The following is a 16,046-nucleotide window of genomic DNA, read 5'->3' on the forward strand; positions in this document are numbered from 1 at the left end:
TGACTCTGTGAATGTCACAGAAACTATAGCTCAAAAAAAAATTGGTTTAATAATATTGCCAATTTCATGAAGAAAAAAACCTATCTTGAGCGGGATGCAAATTACTGAGCCTCAGAGTCTATCTTTCACCAGAACGAGTGGATGATAATGTTTCTGACTAAGTGTGAAATAATTGACTTTAGTGTTGTATTCCAGGTTCCAACCTGTCAGGCTTTCAATCAGGATTTACAGCCAGAAATCCTCCTCCTTGTGATGGATGGTCCGAGGGAGAAGACAAATACAGCCTGAGCCTAATCTGGAACTCTTCAATGACAGATCCATGTCAGGGTTTTGGAACCACCTCTTGGTGCCAGTGGGTGCTGCTGCTTCTTAGAAAAGAGTCATGAAATCTTCTAGACTAAGGTACACGTATGTGAATACAATAAATACAAGGAGAGGAGATTTCCTGGGCTCTGGGAGGATGTGAGCAAAATTAGGGAGGTGTGTGTAGGGTTGTGGGATAATCTTGATTAGCGGAGCAGAGAATATTTTGCCACTTCTGTGCATTGGTCTTTTGTTTAGGAGAAAAACTGATGTAGTCTCTATTTGGTGTGTAACATCAGTGCATCGCCTACTGTGTGCTTTCCTTGTTGTAAGTAATAAAAGAGTGTACAAGGATATGAAATGGTTGACTGAAATTAAATGTGAGCTGTCAAACTGATAGGACTGGTTCTGTCAGAAGATGAAACTGTTGGTTTGGGCTTTTTTGGTCTAAATGGCTGTTCAAAATCTCAGTATGTTATTGCACAGTGCCGGCACTGAACAAAAAGACTGCACTACCTGCCCCCTCCATCTTTACCCCAAAAGCCTGGAAGAACTGTCTTCACTTCCCCAACCTATTTGGCCTCTTAATAAGCTCCATTAAGGACGTCTAGATCATTTGTTTGTAGAACTTTATTTTTTCATGTTGAATACAGCATAATCTTGAAATAACTCACTTCATACGGTTCTTGTGTCTGAAAATATTGCTGCAGGTGTCAGTCACAAAGTACTACATAAAGTCTTCCCTGTACTGGTTTGTCACATGCTTTTGGAACTGCTTTCTGGTGCAATATTAAAAGTATTCGCTATATTGAATATAAAAAGATTTACTGCATATAAGGTAAATGTAACTAAGACTGGGTAAAAGTTCTTGTGGTATGTATAGAAAAACCCTTTTCCAGACTTTCTTTAATGCCTGGATGAACAACAGTGTCTGAACTGACACTGAAAATAGGGGCTGGATGTGAATTTGGTAGATGTTATGTTCTGAAAAGCAGGTCAGTATGTATATAAGAAACTGAACTGGCAGCCTGGAGTAAAATGCTAATGCATAAATAAATAAGGGAATTGAGTGTTAGAGTAATCAGGAAATATAATGTTCTAATTCTTGCTTTGCATAACTAACAGGCAATTAACTTTCATTGACTCATGATGTGAAAAGTGATCGAGAGATGTAGATCCTTTGCTTTGGTAACAGTCTGTCAGTTGGGAAGAATGTTTTTCTTGACAGTTGATTAGAGGTTACATGAGCTGAATAAAATCGGTAATTTTTGCTGCTTTTCCCACTTAGTATAACAGCTATTATGTGAAGCATTTTTCCTAACATTAGTTGTAACGACTGCCTTTAACCGATTAGCCTTGTTGGAAGAACTGTTTTTGATTTGATTGACAAAGATGTCATTTTGGTATGCTCAAGATCTGCAAAACTGGCCAGAGCATATAGAACCTGGATCAAAGTATTTTTATTTATTGACTTCGATAGATTTGGGTCTGCTCTGAAGCAAACTGCTCCTCTTAGGGAAGTATGTGCTTGGTCTGATCGTGCAACAGCTTAGATGGCAAAGAAGGGAGCAGCAGCATCTCGTACCTCCATGATGTGGTACCTGCCTTTACCTATGGGGAACCACACTGCACCACGGGAGTGTTACCTCAGCTCCCGCAGACCAAGCAGGCATCCCCTCACAGCAGGTCTGCAAAGCTGCAGACACAGACTCTAGTCAGTCGCAGTTTTGGAAGAGTAACTGCTCTCCAAATCGCCAGGAGATGTCGGCCTGCTCTCGCTCGCCGAGAGTGGCATCAGTCCATTTGGTGCTCATCATTGACACTAGACGATGAAAAAAAAAAAAAAGAATAGGGCGCTTTCTGAGCAGGGGGAATAGAGCTCACTGTAAATATTTTCAGGGTTGACCCTTTTCCCTAACTCATAGTAAGGTCTCTTTTAACAACAGCTGTGGTTAAACTGGTGCGTATCAGTGTGATACCTGAAAGGAATGGGCATATTTCTCTTGGGACTGGGGGAAAAGCAAGGCGGGGGGATTGCTGTGGAAAATGGTCACATAAAACAAACATGGCTACAGGTTTGGGGTTTTTGGGCGAGTTTTTTTGTTGTTTTGGCATTGTTGGTTTTTTTTTTGTTTTTTTTTTTTTTTTTAAGCTGTTTCTCTTCATAGACTCAGGAACTTACTTAAAATGTTTCATAGCACAATGTTTTCAATCATTTTTTTGTTTTTGGATTCACTTCCTCCCATACCTCCTGCCTCCGCCTCTTATACAGTTTAAGCTTTTATTTAATGATTTAGTTCACATGAGGCTTGATTTTTATGGCCAGCTTAGAAGTAGCTCTTGAATGTAGGTTAAAATACACCATCTCTCTCCAGAAGAAAACTTCAATCATGGCTCTAACACAATTGGCTTGAAGAGTACTGGTGTGTAGGTAACTACTTGCAGTTTTTGTCGTGGTATAGAAACTAGGCCATGTTTTGATAGTGAGTGATGTTTTTGGAGGCAAAAAATCAGGCTCTTGGGAAAACAAGGTAATAGTTCTTACTCTGCAATAGAGGTGGAGAATTCATGTACTGGAGCGCTGCTGGCTGTGACCACCTTAAAGCAGGCCACACTGATGAAAGCAGCTTTTCACAGCCCCTCGAAAAGTGCTGAGCTATTACACTTGCGATGATACTTCAAAGTTTATGATTGTGCTGAAGTCCTAGAGTGAAATGTCTTTTCAAAATTTTAGATCAAAAGAGAAACACTAGAACATCAACAGGAAATAAAACATTTTTATTGAATATCTGTGTAATATGTATGTTATTTTAACGACAATTGGAAAACTCTACTGTGGGAAGTCACTACACAAAGTGAAACAAAATATAAACCACCTCATCAAAAATGAAGGTAAAATACGGCTAAAGTTGTCAGCTCGCGGGCCACGAGCGATATGGCAGGATAAAACACCCCAAACATTTCTACAAGATACAGAGAAAACCCACACAGAGAAACACTCAAGCAGGCAGTAAATATACACAAAGGCAACTAGGATCTTTCTACAGCATCAGATTCTAATACTTCACACAGCTTTGTCAGAAAGGTACATGTGGCTTCTTTGAGGATGAGAATGTCATCTTGGTCACACGGCAGGTTCAGTCTCTTAAGAATCATCGTACCTTACAAACCGGTTCTATGGTGACGTGTTCAGTCTGGCAGTGTAGGAAGAGAAAGCATTAAGAATACCTTAACACAATGAGTCAGTCCTGGCAGTTTGAACCTGCGGCTATCCTGAATGAACAACTGAAAGTTGGAGACCATGAAGCTCTTACGCTGGAAAGCTGACTGTCTACCTCTTCTCTTTGGTGGGGTTTGGTCCTTAAGGTTAAGATTTTAAAGTATTCCAGCTTGATGCTTTGCATGTATGCGCCTGTTTCTATCAGAAAATGTCTCGCTTGTGTTTTTTCCGTGTTTCATGTAAAAAACGAAGAAAATGGGTCTTGCTATTCTCACTTTTGGGGGGGGGGGAGGGAGAGATCCAGCCTTTTATTCTCCTTCCACTTTGCTGCTTCTTTTACCCTCAGTGTACTGAAAACATTGCTGCTTGGCCATCACAGCACTGGTCTCCCAGACTGTCATGCCTCTGCCAGCAGCAGAGCCTTGAGGGAGGCTGCGGAATTCAGTTTTCAGTACACAGTTGCCTGATTACATTCATCTTTGTTTTCAGTAACTTGTTAGATACAATTGGTAAGAACGTTAATGGTTAATTCTCATGCCTCCCTCCAAAAGGTGTAGCGTTTCCACATTTTTGGGGTAGTTTGCATTGCTGAAAATAATGAACTCTCTGAAGCATTATAAATATATTCACAGCTTGGAAAGATAAGCGAGGGGCCTCAAAGGACAGTACACAAGATAGATAGAAGTGATGCCCTAAATGACTTGATGAGATGGTACAAGCTGAGATGACATGCTGGCTAGCTGTAAGATGACTATCTACAGTAAAGCGGCGGGGGGCGAGGGAGGTTGGAAATGTAGAGTATTGCACAGGGCTTGACAAAATGCTGCGTGGTCAACCCATTCACTAGAGCATCCTTGTCTCCTGCATAGCTCTCCAGTTCTAAATTGGTCCGTAATAACTAGAACTGCTTGTGCTATGCGTTCCTTCGGCAGTGCAGTAGAAGGGAATGGCAGTATTATTACAATATCACTACGGAATAAATTGATTGCTATCCACTGAGAAAACTACATTTCTAAGCACACACGGCAGTCACAGTGATACACAGAGCAGTCTTTCAAGACTCTTATGGAATGACTAGTAGCTTCATAATAGTGCCATTTACTACATAATAACATTGAAAACATTTAAAAACTCCTCCTGAAACGAGCATCTAGTATACAGAAGAGGTTGCTTCAGTTTTCTAGAACTTGTTCTTTGTTTTCACTTTTTTTTTAAAGGACAAATTAAAACTTAAGTATAAATAGTATATAAAAGGTCACTAGCTGTTCTCTTTTGGCTTACTTTGAAGTGCATTTAGAACTATGGCTAAATTTTGTCATCTTCTGATGGGATTACAATACTGTCTGTTTACCATGAAACTATTTCGTATAATAAACTCACACGGCTGTGTCTAAAAAATATTCTGCATTCCTTCTAATCTGAGTTAGTATAATAAAATATTTTGTTACAAAGTCTAATGTGCAAACTCATTATAATGTGAAATCGTGGATGGAATTCACAGTATGCAAATTTTGTATAAAGGTGATAACGGAGAGCTACTCTTGTTTTCGTGGCAGCATTTCGCTACTGCTGCGTCTCCCCCCTCCCCGCCCCCCCCTCCCTGCACAACCTCTGCAATGGTCTTACTTTGTATGTTCGATGAAATCGTTGCCTCCTATGGAACTGCTTCCTCAACTTTCAATCTAAAGCCATTTCAGTCTGTTACGTGTTTGCTTTGGAATATATACAAAAAAATTATATCCTGGCTTCTGGCTACATCTCCTTGAGGTCAGCCACGGAGCTGCTCAGATCATGCTAAGTTGCCTGTGAAAGAAGTCTACCCAATTGGATTTGTCCCTCCAAGATTCACTGTGGACGCGTAGCGTGTTATTAGGATGGTCCAGTTGAAAGCTCAGATTTAAGTTGTCCTTTAAGATGTCAGTGTAACACTACTAGTGCCTTACAAGTTGGAATTTTTTTTCTGGAATGCAGACGGTACAATAGTTACCCTATAATATATTATCAGCTCTCCTATATCTCAGTCAATTTACATAATTTAAAATAGAACATCTTATTAAAAACATCTAGATATACACAGATTAGGAAACGCTTACAACATACAAATACACAAACTAGAAATAAATTCTCAGCATACTGGTGTATATATACAACTGTGTGATACAATAAATAATTTCTGTCATGCTCTATCTACACATCATATTGCTTAAAAGAAGAGTAGATCTGGGGGGGCAGTGGTGAAATGAAGCGCCTTTAGAGGGCTCTCTACATTTAAATTTGTGCAAATTAAAACAGGAATTTAAAAGTACAACTGATCTGTGTCAGGACCACATGGCTGGAAATGAAAGGACCCATATTACTGAGGTATTTACAGATACTGGCTAAAGAGCACTATGTGGGCAAATGCAGAAAGGCTTCTTTTTTTCTTCTTCATAATTTAATTTAATTTAATTTACTTCTTGACTGCCAGCATGGCATCTACCTCCTCCTCGGGCTGTAAGGTGTGCCACTGTGCAATGGGCCGCCGAGGGTTGGCCAACATGTCTGACCAATGCCGCAGCTCCGCTCCGGTGCTGTTGTAGCCCACAAAGACTTTCCCGATGGCATCGTTCTTGCCAATCTTGTCATAGTCCAAAACAGTCACAACAATTTGCACTTTCTACAACGAGAGAGAGAAAGACCAGTGAGCGTGACAGCGAGGGGAAGGCGGGCAGGGATGAATCTTGGGACAGACAACAACAACGGACGCTCCGTGAAGGGGGTAAGTCTGTGACAGCCGGAGCAGGTTTCCCCAGCGAGCACCGAATTCAAACTGTTGTCTTTGCTTCCTGTGAGATTCCCAAATAAAATTAAGTTCACAGCCTCCCTGCTAACTTGAAACTTGCCCCCTTGCATCGAAGAGCTTCACATGGGAATTGAGGTTGATTTTTTTCCTTTAACAGATTAACAACGTATGGATTTTTTGGTTGTTGTTATTGAAGACTTAGACTGCTGGAAGTCTGTAGGGCTAAAAGGGAGATCTTAAGCTAATTTAAAAGTAGTGCAATTTAACACATCATTATTGTTTAAGTAAATATGTTAGCAGTTAAAATTCAGAAACAGCTCTACCCCAAGTTAACATTTGCAATGTCATACTCTATTCTGTTAATTGCTTTTCTGCTTCTAAACAACTCTTACCCATCCATCCTGCATGCTAATCAGTTATTTTCAGATAAGTTCAGAAGATAGCCCTTATGGTTACTATAGACATAGACACACACATGTACTCACCTCTGTGTGTGCGTGTGCACACATGTAAGTATGTGTGTATACTGTGTAAATTCTATGTATTTATAAAGGAGTCTAGAAAACAGGCTGCATGCTCGGGGGGTTGGAAAGAAGTATAAACCCCACTGTCCCGGGGCTCTGACGCAGCGGCGTTGGAGTGCCACTTCTGCCGTAGGAACAGTGACCTCTGGCAAACGGGGTTAAACTATTCCCACAAAATCTGCGCGAGCCCATCTGTCACAGCTCATAGACAATTTTCCATTCACTTAGACTGGGGCACACTGGGAGGTGATGTTCAAGCCAAGCATTTGTGTATGCATTTGCGTGCACATGCACACATTCCTCTCCTTCAGGTCATTAATATTTGTTGAAAGAGCACAAACAGCTATTCCTTCAGTCGAGTGGTGTTCTTCCCCAATAGCACCTAAGACGTTAACAGCCTTGGGCCGATGTTACTAAACTGTAAACGCTTCTCCTTAGGGAGCTTTATTTTTAAAGATGAACATACAGTTCTTTTCCTGATTCCTTTCTTTCCCATGATAACTAGACACAGCTCCTTATTACAGTCTGAGTTTCCTGAGTTGGAGGAAGAAATTCCCTGAAACAAATTTCTTCCAGAAAAATCTTTTATTCTCAAGCACCAGGTTTTAAAAGTTAAGGCTTTAAATATATGTACGATCTGGATATCTTACTAGAATGATTAATTTCAGTGCTAGTAATAAGATTATCTTTTAAAAGTAACTGACTCTTTCAAGCATATCTGCAAGACCAGGCTCATGAGGTCTATTTTATAGAGTCCATTCCCCTACAAGATCGTACAATTCACTGAGCCAGAGAAGGAGATGATTCCAACAGGCACTAAAGTATTTATATAGTTGCTGATGACAAAAGTGTACATCATCTCCCCAGAGCACTCACAATAAAAGGCAATATCCTGAAGCAAGTATTTCTAGATGCCAAAATGATGTTTCGGTGTTGCTGTTTGCAATACTCTCACTTTTAATGTTGATGGTACCTCCCCAAATGAACATTTATATTTTAGATGTATGGTACAATCACAGGTCTAAAAAGTAAGCATGAGACTGTTATTTTACGGTACAAAAAAAGTTGCCTGCTCTATCTAGAAGCTTGGGGGCTAGTTACTATTGAATTTTTTTTTTATTATTAATCATAAGACAACAGTGAGCACTGTAAACAAAAGCCCCTTTTCCTTGCTCTATAAAGATGCAAGAACAGCTAGCTCAGATGATTAACTCTGAGATGATTTTCACCTCATGGTCTCTGGCTTAAACCTGCAGAGAAATGTGAGCACCTCTTTGCCTTTGTACCATGTATTAAAGGAACAGCTGCACTGCAAAACCCAAGAGGTGCTAGTGGAAGGCACCACCTCTGCTAATAAACACTTGGATTAGCAGTTTCCTGGGCGTGATGAGGCGTTCTTTGGACTGCAAGGGCCTGGAGACCTTGCTACCTACGAGGCAGTCTGTCTTGCACGTGGCAAAACATGTGCTCGATCTGCCTGCAGCAACAGGATTTGACTTCCCAGTGGTGCTCTCCCATTACCCTTGAAGACATCACTTACTTTCCCTTAAGAGCCAGAATCCACAGTCACTACTAAACTGTTGAAAATGTTAATGTCTGGCCCATTTTAAATTCCATAGCTGTACTGCTATCGAGCTGCTTTCCCTCCACGAGCTCTCTTGTCTTCGCTCTCCAACAATCAAGAAACTTATATAACCATTATTTTCTATTTGACTGTGAAAGTTTGCTTAATGACTTTTACATGAATTACCCCAAAGTCACAGTGATTCTTACCATATTAAGTCTAAATAACATTTAAAATGTGTTTTTCTAATGATGAAATCACTTCAGTAGCCATAATGAAGTAACTTAACTCTAAAATACATTGGCATATGACCAAAGTCCATAATTACAGATTTTAAATTGAGGCTATATACTGAAGTAAATAGCTATAAAGTCATTCTAATAAACTCCCCCCCCCCCCCAAAAAAAAAGGGGGGGGGGGGGCAAAAATTTAAACATCTAAACCACAATGCTTTTTAAAGGGTCTATATCCACCTTATAAAAGTGACTTAGGATTAGAAGGCAAAATGGCCAGGTACCTACAGAATGCAGCTAACCACGCCAAAACTCAGATCTGGTAACTTGGAGGTGCCCATTCCAGTTCCACAGTCCTGTCCCTATTTGAAAATTAAGACATTCGTTGCCTGAATTGCCAGAGAGGCTCGATTTGATTCATCTTTTTTTGCCTCTGGGTCTTTGATGCTTGTTAAGAGATCGTTCACAAGCACACAGACCAGCTTTCATTAAAATCAACAGGAATTGGGCCCCACTGGATTTCCCACTTTTTGATTCCTACAGTCCATAGAGACCTGTACATGCTGTGGGACACGAAGAAACTCTAAACAGGCTAGTCGTGCATCCAAGTCACTATTCCTACCGCCTCACCTTGTCTAGTTTCATCATCTTTATCGGTACCAAGTCAATAAAAACCAAGCACACAGCTTTAGTTGAAACGTAGAGGCCTTGGCTCCTGGGCTTCTCTCCAGTACAGTTGCTATCAAAATCCAAGATAGAGTCTCAAAACCCACAGCATGCTCTCGTCTCATCAAGAGGGGGCTCCCAGTTTGGCCCAGGCCATTTAAACCCATTTAAACTACAAGTAGCATGGCACCTAACTCATACCTAGACCTCTCTCACAAGCCACAAAAGGATGTATTCCCAGACTATTTTAATTATGGTCGTTCAAACTGGGAGGCCCCTGAAAGTACACTTTCCACGCTCGGCTTCACCCAGAAAAGCTGTTGTCTTGCTTAACACCTCCACGGTCCCTGGGCTCCATGGGTGGCTGGGAAGCCAGCATGCAGTTCTTTTCTCTTCTGAGGATATTTAAACCAATACATCTTCCCTGCCAACGAATGCTCTAACAAGTGAGCAAAACAATGAAATAGTTTAACACTAATGGTTAAGGCTTTAAAAAAAATGGAGGAGGCCTGTACTGACCTTTATGTGGTTTACATTACCTAGATCAGACCAGAGACCAAAGTCTGTCCAAGTGAACCACGCAACTAACACATGATCTTACCATCTGTGGCCAACCATATACTTATTTATGCAGAAATGAGTGTTGCACTCCCAACACAAGGCATGGGCACAGGCGACGAGTACTTGCTTACGACATTGAAGATACAAGTTTAAACTCACTTGGGCAGAGAGTGAATTGGATGCAGGTTTCCCACACGCCTCCTGAGATGGTTAAGAGGAGCCTATCTCTTGTGAGACAGGCTACTTAACGTCAGAACAAGTTAAATCCCACTCTCATGAGCGAGAAATGACTTGCCTCCCAGTAGCCGCAAGGCAGGTAACCGAGTCCCTGAAAAAAATGACCCAATGCCTTGTCCTGGTATTTCCCACTGCTAAAGTAGGTGACTTCCAGCTCACTGTGCTGACTTCTGAGGCCCCTAATTTTAGGCACTGAACTCTCCAGGAGCAGCACCTGAACAACCGCTGGAGCTCCCCTGAGGTGCCAAGAGAACAGGTACTGCAGTACTGACCCCTGAGATTCTCAAATATCTTTTTTTCCAAGGGATGTAGGAATCACTGAAAAAGTTTTCATGGTGTGGTTAATAACTGAAAAAAAGTTGTGATTAAATTTTGCATTTTACTTAAGAGGGATGCTGCAGTGCTTTTAACAAACTGGACCGATAAATGCATAGGGAACACAAATTTAACTGATGATGCCAATTTATTATTTCAAATAATTTGGAGAAAATTGCTATATATACCTTTTCTTTTATCCCTATACTTTTTTGCTGGCACATTCCTTTGCTATCTCCCTGTGGATTTTTTTTTTTTTTTTCCAGAATCCATTTCTGTTAACAGAAAATGTCAGTTATTCATTTCTCACTGATGAATCAAAGCTTCATAAGTACTGTGCTTTTTATCATTTCCCTCTTGAAGCAGTCACACTCATCTAATGTGGCACAGGGCTGGCACCTAGGTGCTAATGAAGGCACGCACATGTGATAATTAACAAGATTCCTGTTAAATATTTATAAGGGCTGAGAGATGGAATGCAGAGGGAAGACAAAACACTGTTTGACATTACCTGAATTTGCTCGAATGGTACTTCAAAGCTGAAAGACTCGTTGTAGTAGGGATTCAGAGTGTTCTTTTTAATCGTAGTCTTTTTCTTCTTCAGCCTCTTACCGTTCTGCATCAGATGGATCTTCACATAGGGATCTAAGTAATCAAGAGAAGAAGTAGAGCTAAGAAGGGCAGATCAGCGTGTTTTCTGCAGATTTTAATCCCACACATTTAAGAGGTGATGGAAAAAAAAAAAAAAAAGAAAAACCTTTAGCAACAAACAGCTTGCATTTAAACAAAATCCTAATTTCCACTATAGAAAAACTCCCATACAATTGCAAAGTGTTGCTGATGGAAAAAGGTTCAAAACGTTTTTACATTATCTCCTTAACATCATGAAGGAGGGCTAAATTCCCACCTAACTGTGTTCCGTAGCTCATTAATCAACCTGGAGATGTTTTTTCTTTAACATTATTTATTTACTGCAAACATTTCTTAGCAACAGGGCTATGGGTGGTTTTCCCAAGAGCCAGGAGCGCTGCCAAACGCACGCCACGGCGGCACAGGACTCGGGTGGCTGGCTGCTCTGCGCCGCCCGGCAACTCTTGACATCGTTCCTTTTCCTCGGGCAGGAGCGGCACCGCGGTTTTTCTGTCCTCCGACCTCCCCGGCGGGCTGCGACCGCCGCAGCGCAGCGTCCGTGGGTCTGGCGGACGGCCAGCGCCATGGCAGGAGGAGACTTTGCTCCTTAAATACCAGTCCTCTACCTTAGTGCTACGTGCAGCCAGACTAAGGTGCAGGCCACGGTATCGGTATAAATTATGAATTGGTTTTGCCACTCTCTATTGAATTCCCATTGTTATTTTGTACGACTTCTGGTGGTGAAGTAACAGAAATGATTTGGCACCTAATCGGGCATTCCTCACGCAAGCAAAACTCTCATGGACGTTACTGCCGTGAAGTGGTATCTCAGTGGTTACACTTTCAGTGGAAATTTTGGCTGCTTAAAAGAATAGCACTGTCAGTCCTTAACCTGTTACAAGAGCCATGTTCCCATTTAGAGAATGAACTAGCAGTTCTTCCACAGTGGTGTTAATTAGCAGTACCTTCACCGACCTCAGTTATTTTTCTTTTTAGACCTACCATGAAGCACCATTTGAAGTGTCTCAAGCTCATCCTTTTCAACAACCTATATGGTACCGTCACTAAAATTTGGGTAGGTACCTCTCTTGGCTTTAGGCAGCTGAAGCGTGATGTAGGTCAAGGCAAGCCTTCCCTCTAGTGAGCTGGCAGGAGCTATACAACGCGCCAGCCAGCCACAAGTCATCTGTGGCGTAAATTAAGAGAGCCTGAATGCAAACTATCAAAGGAAAGGGCTTCTCCTTTCTCTCCTGGGAAAAGGGTGGTGCTACAGAAGAAGAATGAACACTGAAATTAAATATTATCACTACGAGCAAACCACGCTTTATGACTCTGCAATGAAATTCAGAATGTTCAGAATGTCTGAGAAGAGTAATTGCATTCTGCCACCGTCAAAATATGCCTTACTGTGGAAGACCTAGGCGTTTGGGACAGTTAAGTTACTGGAGTGACTTGATCACGGTCTACAGTACCTCTGAAGGGAGCATAATTTTAGTAGTAGATGCTTCAAGCCAGCAGACAAGGGTATAATAAGATCCAATGGCTGTGAGAAGAAACTAGATAAATTCTAACTTAGAAACAGGCATGTACTTTAGTAGTAAAACAGCTGGAATAGCTTCTCAGTGTTTGTGGTGAACTCTCTGTTACAGAGGGTTAAGATTCCTTCTCCCTCAAAAGACTCAAGTTCAAATAGAAATTAAATCTGGGTAGGTTTACGCTTGAGGCTAGACAGGGGATTGCAAGGGTTCCTTTTGGCTGCACAATATATGAATTAAGGAGTATCATGTGAAGAGCAGAAATGCTAGCAAAAAGCCAACAGAGGTCTATTTCTTTTTGAATACCAAGTTCCGCATCACTGCATACAGTGTTTTGAAGGTAGAAAACAGGCAAATCTGGATGCGTTCAACATTAGTTGATACTTGAGAAAAGCTGATCTACCTCATTACTTTTGCTGAGGTTCCATGCTGAATGCACAATTGTTTTAACATGAAAATGACATCTTAGGTATAGCTAATATACAGTAAGAAAGTTCAGTAGTCAAGGAGCCAATGGTAGAGTGTTAAGATATGGAAATGAGATAAAAACGTGTTAAATTGTAATTTGAGTAACTACAGTGAACTGGGAGGCTAAAGAGTACAGTAATACATTATTATTAAGGGGGTTAGAACTGAAGAATTCTATTAGAATAAATGCAGTCGATATAAGCCAGTCCATTACTGACCTGTGCTTGTGCGTGGACAATATACGCAGATTTGATGATTATTCATATGCCGATAAGGAACAGTACAGTAATGATTTAAATAGCGATGCAGATATATTCCTATCTCGATAAACATTCTGTATTTTGGAGAAAAATATTTTTAACCTAGAATTCAAGAGCATGTGAATGCTCGGGGTCTACATGTGCATCCACATTAAATGATTTGCTTCTACTGACTTTCTAGATTTTCTGTCTCTGTGCTACTATTAGAGCAGAATCTGACCCCAGATAACTCCCGGCCATGGGACAAGGCCCAGAAGCTAGGTTTCTGTGGTTTCTTTTCCGTGTCCTCATCAGCTGCTTCTGTTTGTCTGCCTGGGGATTTGAGTTAGGCTCAGTCAAATGCCAGTTGTTTAGTAGGAAAGATCCAAGTGGCAGCAGATTGCCACTGTAGCACAGAACTGTCAGTAGCAGAGGTCCCAAATGGGGCACAGAAGGGGGCATAACAAGTGATGCGATATCCTCATCTTTTTTCATCCGAGGGTAAAATTGTCGTGCTAATCCAAATACAAATTGAACATCACCTAACTGAAATCATGTTCCTTCTCTTCTAGTTTCAGAGGAAAGTATTAAATAAGTTTACTCATCACAAACATTTCAAATCAGAATGGGGTGTCCAGCTCAAGTAAGTGGATGGGCCATTAGAGATTTTTAACCGAGTTTCTCCTCATTAGATTGTACATCCACTTCCTATTTCTTAAAGTATCCTGGTCTTACCTAGTTCTCCCCTTTCTTCATTCTTCTGTGTCTCATATGAGCCCCTCCCCACCACTGCATTATCTTCAGTTACTCTCTCCCATCTCCCATGACATTATCCCTAACTCCCTCAACTCTCCAGTAATCTATTTGCTTGCGATCTACACGGACAACCTGACACCTAAGCTCAGTCTTTCTTACGACTTCATGAATAAATCTCAGAAAAAGACAGATTCTCTTCCACCAAATAACAGAAGCTGAACTGCTTGGAGTCAATTATTGGAAGAAGGGAGGATAATCAAAAGAAAGCGGAACCTCTGGGAAGTGCCAGTCTCCAGTGATTTTCCTGAGGTAAGGTTTAGTGCTAATAGAAACCTCTTTTCTCTCTATTTGCAACATAACCTCAGTGCTGGCACCATTACTCATGCTGAGTAATACTTTAATATGTAAATAGTCTCACTGAATAAGTGAGACTAGTAAGGATGACAGAACTGATATTACAGCCCAACAATGATAAATTATCTGTTAAGTGCATAGCCTGGGCATAAAGGGCAGAATTCTTTTGACCAAGTAGAAATGTCTACATCTGACACCAATGAAAATAAATACGCATTTTTCTTTATGTACTCTGGATAGTTATTTCATTCCAGAGTAAATATCTGTCTTCAGTCAAATAAATTGCACCCCAAAATATTTATTTCTCTCCACTGATACAAGACAGCCTATTCGCTTTCATGTAAACAGTTACACTGAAGAAATTTCAGGTTAGAAGAGGTGAACATCACTCTGGTTTTTCCTCTGGTTTTATTCCTTTCAAGAAACAGGTATTTAGATCTCCATTACATCCACAGGTATCTGTGGATGGACCTTACCCATCTATCTGGAAGAAGGGATGTTGCATCCAGAGCACTACAGATGTCCCTCTGCCAAAGGGACAGAATGGCTGTGTGTCCCTTGCTTAATAATTCATGTTAAGCAATGTGTAGGATTAAATAAAATTCTGCTATTTATTCCCTCATTAACAGTATACCCATGAATGCTAAAAAGATGTAAAATTCATAACTAATTGCGCATTGTAGATTTTACAACAACATCTCAAGGGAGGCTGGCTGAACAGCTTCTAAAGCACTGGGGGACCAGCTGACACATTTTATTTTCCTTAAGTTTCCAGTAAGATGCCAATACATTATTTAAAATGTAATTGAAATGGTATGTAATATCAAGTGAAGACTTCTGGAGTCATTTGGACCATGAGGCATATATATACAATTACAAGTCTCTTCAAATAATGACTAGTTCATCATCATCATGTTGTAGACAAGATGCACTTCATTATTAGAGGTTTTACAAAAGGAAACTTTAGAGCAGAAAAAAAACCCCCTACAACTCAAAAGAAGAAAATTGTGGCTAACAACTGTCTGAGGAAAAGGTGGAACTTGAGAATGACTGCTTGTCAGTGCATTTTAAGATGAAAAATTTGTTATAGGAATCAGTAGTTAATGAAAAACCATTTTCCACCTAGGTAGGAGAGAATTCAGCACACAAATTTCCAATTGTATGGATCTTCAGCAGAAAAGCGTCAACAATGTACTCAGCTTGGGATGGTTTTACTACAAGGGTTTATTCTGAATGCAAACATAAGGATGGTGTCCGTCTTTGTTAAATATTTTTAAGCCTTCTGTAATCTAATCAAAATATGAAAAGAAAGCACCTAGAAGGTTGACAAATTTGAAAAATGCTACAGGGATAACACTGGAATTGATCGGGTATGCAATTACAGTCCTGAGCCTGCGTGCGGAGGGGAGTCTAACAGTTTAAAGAAAAAATCCCACAGAGCCCTGTGCAGGGGGGATCAGAGAAAACCCTCTACGAGCCTCGAGTAAGCCTGACGTGATTAATAGGAAAAAAATTGAGCCAGAACAAACTAGTCATAGATACAGCTGAATAAAGTTTCATATGACAAAACACTGTAATAAGATGTTCTCAACTAAAATGTAGAAACCAAGAAGAAATACGGTGCCAGAATTGCCTCCAGCTGTATTTTTGTCTTCAAAA

General features: G+C 40.6%; 1 protein-coding gene across 4 annotated transcripts in view; it reads right to left on the bottom strand.

Annotated features, from left to right (window-relative positions):
- Positions 1 to 3,062: 3,062 nt before the first annotated feature.
- Positions 3,063 to 16,046, bottom strand: part of SYT1 (synaptotagmin 1) — a 361,032-nt gene continuing 348,048 nt past the window's right edge. For all 4 annotated transcript variants that reach the window (XM_030002786.2, XM_030002785.2, XM_030002787.2 and 1 more), the window contains 2 exons: positions 10,917 to 11,050; positions 3,063 to 6,179 (listed from right to left, as the gene is read on the bottom strand). In XM_030002786.2, the coding sequence (XP_029858646.1) occupies positions 5,973 to 6,179; positions 10,917 to 11,050 (341 nt within the window). In that variant the 3' untranslated portion in view covers positions 3,063 to 5,972. The remainder of the gene's footprint in view (positions 6,180 to 10,916; positions 11,051 to 16,046) is intronic.

Source organism: Aquila chrysaetos, chromosome 26 (assembly GCF_900496995.4).
Source record: "Aquila chrysaetos chrysaetos chromosome 26, bAquChr1.4, whole genome shotgun sequence".
Classification (NCBI taxonomy): domain Eukaryota; kingdom Metazoa; phylum Chordata; class Aves; order Accipitriformes; family Accipitridae; genus Aquila; species Aquila chrysaetos.